Consider the following 6323-nt stretch of genomic DNA (forward strand, 5'->3'; position numbering starts at 1 on the left):
CACACACACACACACACACACACACACACACACACACACACACACACCCTAGATTAGCAGGGTGGTTCTAAGCCAAAGGCAAGAAAAGCAAAGTTTCTGGAATAGCAAGGAGTCATTGATACACCCTGACCTGCTCAAAATCCCATGTTAGCAAAGGAAGACAGAAGAAAAAGAAAAAAAAAAAAGTTTGCTGGCTCACCCTCATCCCTCCCATAACCTACCCCAGACAGTAGCCTCGCATCCCTCATCAGTAACACTGAGATCCTAAGACACCAAGGACATCACCAGCTCCTGGATGATTACTTCAAAGGGTCCAGAGATGCAGGTGGGGAGGGCTCGTCCCACTATCTGCTGAGCATTAGCCAGCCAAGATGTTGTCCTCAGCTTGAGCCTGAGGAGTGAAGGCATGCTTGCTGTCCCTCTCCCCTCCAGAGCATCTATGGCTGAAGCCATTCCCCCTTGCAGAGAGGAACTGGTTATAAGTCCTTTCTCCACAGCCTGGAAGAAAGATTGCCTGCGAGGCTATGGACAGCTACACCAACTTCTTGGCTTCGAAAAAACTCTTGAGGTGCCGCATCTGCCAGACACCAATGGCCACGAGGATCAGAGTCTGCAGGATGGACCACCACAACACTCGCTGGTTGGTGCTCTCACTGGTTTGTCTGAAGCGCTCCTCTCGCCACTGTTGGGGAGATAAACAGCCAGTCTCAGGAATCCAAGACAGAACTGCTGGGTTCCCAGAGTACAGGGAGGCCCCAGGGCCACCCACTCTGCCCAAATTCTGGCCAAGTGCCTGTGGAGACTACCTTCATCCTCAGCAGTCAGGTGACCCCTGGCAGACTAACGCCTTTCTCCTAAGTCTGTCTGTCCATCTGTCAGATACAGTCCTCACTTGACCCTTCCTGATACCTAGAGAAGAGGTAAGATGATGGTGACAGCCGCAAGGAACAGAGATGTCCTGGATGCTCAGTGTGGATGTCTGTCCAGGTCTTTGAATCTGTTCCTTAAAGATCATATGTGTCGGCAGGGTGTGGTGGAAAACATATGTAAGCCCAGCACAGTTACCATGAAGGAGGATCTCTGTGAGTTCAAGGCCAGCCTTGTCTACAAGTCAAGTCCAGGACAGCCAAAGCTACACAGAGAAACCGTCTTTAAAAAAAAAAAAAAAAGAAAAAAAAAGAAAAAAAAAAAAACCAACCAAACAAAAATCATATATGTCATATACTTAGACTGCAAAGTGGTGGGCTAGATATGTTTTGTTTGGTTCACAGGTTTTTTGTGTTTATATGTTTTCCTTCTTAAAGATGCGGTATCATACTGGGCGGTAGCGTCGCATGATTTTAATCCCAGCAGAGGCAGGGCAATCTCTGAGTTGGAGGACAGCCTGGTCTACAGAGTGAGTTCCAGGACAGTCAGGACCTATACAGAAAAACTGTCTTAAAAAAAAAAAAAAAAAATTGGAAAAACTTCACATACAAAACCTGGACCTTCATACTCAGGAAGCAGAGGCAGGCAGGTATGTGAGTTTGTCTATAGGGTGAGTTCCAGGACAGCCAGGGCTACACAGAGAAACCCTGTCTTGGGAAACCAAAAAGACAGACAGGGTGGAGAGGGGTGCATTTTCTGCAAGGAGGCCATGGCTGACCCCGTACACTTCTGGTTTAGATGGGTCACTGCCTTGTAACTCCTAAAGGCATGGTACCAGTATGGCTCTTGGTCACAAATAATTCAGAGGCTCTTCATTCTGGGGGCAACCAGAACCTTTAAAACAGCACTCAGGGTGCTGGTATTGGTTACCGTGCCATTCTTCTGTGTTGCTGTGGCTCAGTTACAAGATAGATGCTCACAGCTACTCATCCTTGAGACCTGGGCTCTGGCATAGGTAGGTCACCTGGGCTTGCACAGTGAACCGCAGGGGCAGCTCTGGGCTGAGCAGCCTCCTACTCCCTCCCGAGAGCTCACCCGCTGGTAGTTCTGCTCCTTCTGGATCTGCTCCACTTGCTCCACCAGCTGTCGGACTCTCAGCTGCAGCTCGCTCAGCTTGTCTTTGGCAGCAATTTCTGCATAATCATTGGCATGTTCACCCACTTGGATATCAAGGTGAACTCTCTGGGGATGGAAACGTGAGACAAGGCAGTCAGGCAGTCCCACTGCCTTTGAAGCCTGACTGGCAGCTGATTCCTCTATTTCGTTTTACAGGTTTTGTTTGTTTTTGATTCAAGTCATACTGAAATCCCATGCAATGCTATGGGGCTCCAGGCATACAAGCAAAAAGAATAAGCTTGGGCTCATGTTCTGACCAATGCATATACAGTTTTTTTTTCTCTGCAACTATTGCTTCCAAAGATAATAAGTACTTCAAAAAGCAAAAACACATTAAAAAAATCTATTTGTACTGAATATGAAGACATTTTTGGACATTCTCTAAGTCACTTTAGTATGATATACATATGTGTATATATATATATATATACACATACATATGATGTCATACATCACTAACATTGCATTAGAGATGGTAAGTAATTTAGAGATGATAAAGTATATGGCAGGATATATATATGCATTGCATAAAAATATCCTATTAGGGTGCTAAGGAATGGCTCTCCAAATTGATCAGCCACTAGGCCCTGCATGTTCACTGGAAACCCCATGGCTTTAACCTCCACACTCACAATACCAACAGCCCCCAGTCCTAACCAGGATATGCTGGCTGAAAGCCTTTAGTCTCTCATGGATCTACTTACCAGCATGCCTCCAGCAAAGAGGGAGAACTTTGTAGAATTTGAGTGAAGACAGATCTGGTGCTCACCAGGGGTATGGGAGGTGAACGTGAACCTGCCCTCAGAGCCATATTGCCGGGCCAGGATCACCTAGAGACAGAGGAGGAGTTTCAGTCAGTGATGCTGTTGGGGGCCAGGAGAAAAAACAACAACAACAAATGGCGATAAAGGCTCTAAGTACCACAAAAGACGGCAACAAGAACCTAGAGCACAACACAACACTAGAAGACCACAAATACACAGCAGCACTTGTGAAATGGCTGCTGAGAACTATTTGGGGCGGGGTTGAGGGTCTGATATCAAGCTAGCAAGTGACTATTCCAGGAAGGACTTTTCTTTATCAATTTTTAGCGCTTTCGGTGTTAATTTGTTGTTCTCGTTGCTGTTTAAGTTTTATTGTCTTTATGTATATGACTGTTTTGCCTGCATGTATATATGTTCCATGTGCACATCTATGAGTGGTTATGAGCCATTATGGGGGTGCCGGGAACTGCACCCAGGCTGACAGAATGGCGATGGTTAAGTGACAACAAAGTTATTTGCCTTTCGTTTTAAAAACATTATATGTCAAAATTAAAATGTACTCCTTTGTGGAAAGTGCTCCGTTTTATGAATTACGACCTAATCAACAGCTTTCGCATTAGTAACTTTTTGATATCCATCACTACAATTAATACACTACACTAGAAAAAGCGAACTTCCATATCTCAGGCCAGGGAAGCGGTTCAAGTCCGGTAGCTGACTTGGGGAAACACTAAGCAGTCACTGGGAAGTCGAGGACACCCGCCCAGCGTCCAGTGACCGCGGCCCACATCACCAAGTGTCTCTCTTGCTCGATCAGGTATGGAAACTAACAAAGAAGTACCAGATCTTGCTTGGCCCGGGCTCAGCTCACCTTGTCCTCGGGGTCTTTCACCTCCACGAACATGCCAAGCCCAGGAGTGGCTGGCTGGTACTCCTCCCTCTGTTTGTCGTAGAGCTGGGTCCGGTAATTTCCTGGAGATGGGCAGAAAAGGGAAGGTGAAAAGAGCTCGAAGAGGTAGGTGCCAGGTTCGCGGCAGACAGGACCCGGGACGGGTCGCTTCCCTCTGCCCCAATTACCACTGACTCGTCCCAAACGCGCCCTTTCGCCCCCGCACCGATGACCATGGTCTCGTCCGGAATCTCCTCAATAAAGCACTTCTTCTCTGTCTCCCCAATGTGGAAGTAGAGTGCGTCTCCGCGGGCTGCAAGCCACAGCAGCAGCAGCAAGGCCCGCATCCCTCTCCCAAGCAAGGATCCGGGTGGGGTCCCGACAATCTGCACGCCCTGCTCCGCAGCCATCTTGTCCCACCTGCCTGCCCAGGCGCACACTGACGAGCCACGTCGCCCAGCGGAGCCACCGCGGTGCCTGCCGGGACTGCGAGTTCCGCCGCGAGGACTACAAGTCCCTAGAAACCCCACGCCTCCGCGCGGCAATGCCTGATTGGGGCGGTTTCTACAAAGCGCAGATTGGGATCTTTGAAATGATGAAAGGCTTTTCTTTGATTCGGCCGGTTAGCGGGATGACCTTTAATAAGTAGCGACAAAATTCGAACCTGTTTCGCTCAGTAGTAATGCAACTCTCCCTCTTCCCCACCCTCTCCCCAGCCCACTTAACTTTTGTTTGTTTTGAGGCAGGGTGTTGCTGTGTAGCTTTGCCTAACCTGGAATTTAGATGCAAACTCCGCTGGCCTCAAATTTGTAGTCATCTTCCTGTCTTTGCCTGGCAAGTGATGGGTTACAAGTTTGCAACGCCATGTTCAGCCACCTGTTCTCTTTTGGTTACTATTTGAATGGCCTATCCTTTTTCATTCATATCTTTTAAACATTTATTTATGTCCTTGTATCAAAAATGAACCTCTTAGCCAGACGGTGGTGGCACATGCCTTTCATCAGGAGGAGGTGCACAACTAGCCAGCCCCTGAGTTCAGCTTACATTTAATTTAATCATTGATAAGATTTATCTGTATTAAGCAGATGTGTTGTAGCATTTCTTCCTTTTTTTTTTTTTTTTTTTTAAAGACAAAGTCTCACTATGTAACCGCCCTTGCTGGCCTGGAACTTGATACGTAATCCAGGCGGGCTTTGAACTCAGAGCTTTGTTGGCTTCTGCCTCCCTAGTGCTGGGGTTAATTTAACCTCTTCATACTTGTAGGGTTCATGAAGGAGAAAAATCCCTCTCAAGGCCTCCGACTGATGGGAATAAGGAAAGCAGGGAAGCCCACACAGGCAAGAAGAAAGGTCCCACGTTGTAGCTTAGACAGCAGTGAGTGAAAAATTTGCTAAACAGGCTGATAGTGTAGAGATTCCAAAGAGCAGGAGGTCAGAGGCACCACATAAAGGTAAAACAGCAGAAAAGCTGGATCTGATCCCCCTTCAGGCCTCTAGGGTACAGGAGGGCAGGAGACATAGGTCCACAAAATGCCATTAGAGATTTCTGTATGAAGCATGTGTACAAATTGTGGACCTCAAACAATTTCCTCTATAAACCATATGAACCAGCAGCTGGAGGGCTGGAGAGATAGTTCAGAGATTAAGAGCACTGGCTGCTCTTCCAGAGGTCCTGAGTTCAATTTCCAGCACCCACATGGTGGCTCACAACAATCTATAGTGAGATCTGGTGCCCTCTTCTGACGTGCAGGCAAAACATAGTAAACAAATAAATCTTAATACAAACAGTCTGGATAAGAGCACAGTCCTGTCATGACCCAGTCGGCCATCCTCATCTCCTAGGCTTCCTGTCCTGAGGCCCCACCAGTATCAGATGCCCTAAAGGACATCAGTGGGAGTACAGCTGCTCATTCTCCCCCGGGAATGCTTTCTTAGCCCTGCCTTACATAACAACAAAACCCAGTGAAGCAAAAGTAAAAGCTTCAGCAGAGAAAAGGTTGTCCAGGCAGGAGCTTATGGGAACAAGTTTATGATTTGGAGCTGAACACGGAGGAACCCAGCTTTGGAGTGGGGGAGAGGGTATGCTAAAGAGTTGCAGAAATAGAGCTGGAGAGATGGCTCAGTAGTTAAAAGCACTGGCTGCTCTTCCACAGGTCCTGAGTTCAAATTCCCAGAAAACACATGGTGGCTCACAACCATCTATACTGGGATCTGCTGCCATATTCTGGTGAGCAGGCAAACATAAAGATAGAGCAGGCATAGAAAAAACAAAAACAAACAAAAGAAAACCTGCATAAAGAGGCACTAAGCACTGAAGCACGATCAAACCTCCCCAATTAGGGGAGGGCAAGACTGTACAGACAACGTTACTGGCAGACCAAGGAAGCAGTCCAAAATCCAGTTTCGGGAGCAGGAGAAGAAGGGCCATGGGAGAGGTGAGTTGGGCTGGGTCACCAAAGGGTCACTAGGGACCAGGTTCTCCTACAAAGAGGAAGAAATCCCTTCTAGAGACCCAAAAGCAGCAGTTGTGGATGATTATGGAGGTGGAAGAAGGTGGCAGGAATGTAGTTTCAACAGACAAGGAAGTTTGTACTGTATAAGTCTAGGATATGGTGACTCATGGCTTTA

The 6323-nt window shown here is 47.4% G+C and overlaps 1 protein-coding gene across 1 annotated transcript; it reads right to left on the minus strand.

The window, feature by feature from the left end:
- Nucleotides 1-440: 440 nt before the first annotated feature.
- On the minus strand, nucleotides 441-4139 carry Tmed9 (transmembrane p24 trafficking protein 9). The gene is made up of 5 exons (XM_055617202.1): nucleotides 3923-4139; nucleotides 3679-3779; nucleotides 2748-2873; nucleotides 1963-2109; nucleotides 441-682 (listed from the first exon to the last, which is right to left on the minus strand). The coding sequence occupies exons 1-5, from the start codon at nucleotides 4104-4106 to the stop codon at nucleotides 533-535; spliced, it is 708 nt and encodes a 235-aa protein (XP_055473177.1). The 5' UTR covers nucleotides 4107-4139; the 3' UTR covers nucleotides 441-532.
- Between the last annotated feature and the right edge of the window lie 2184 nt (nucleotides 4140-6323).

This window comes from Psammomys obesus, unplaced genomic scaffold (assembly GCF_907164565.1).
Source record: "Psammomys obesus unplaced genomic scaffold, mPsaObe1.curated_primary_1811, whole genome shotgun sequence".
Taxonomy (NCBI): Eukaryota; Metazoa; Chordata; class Mammalia; order Rodentia; family Muridae; genus Psammomys; species Psammomys obesus.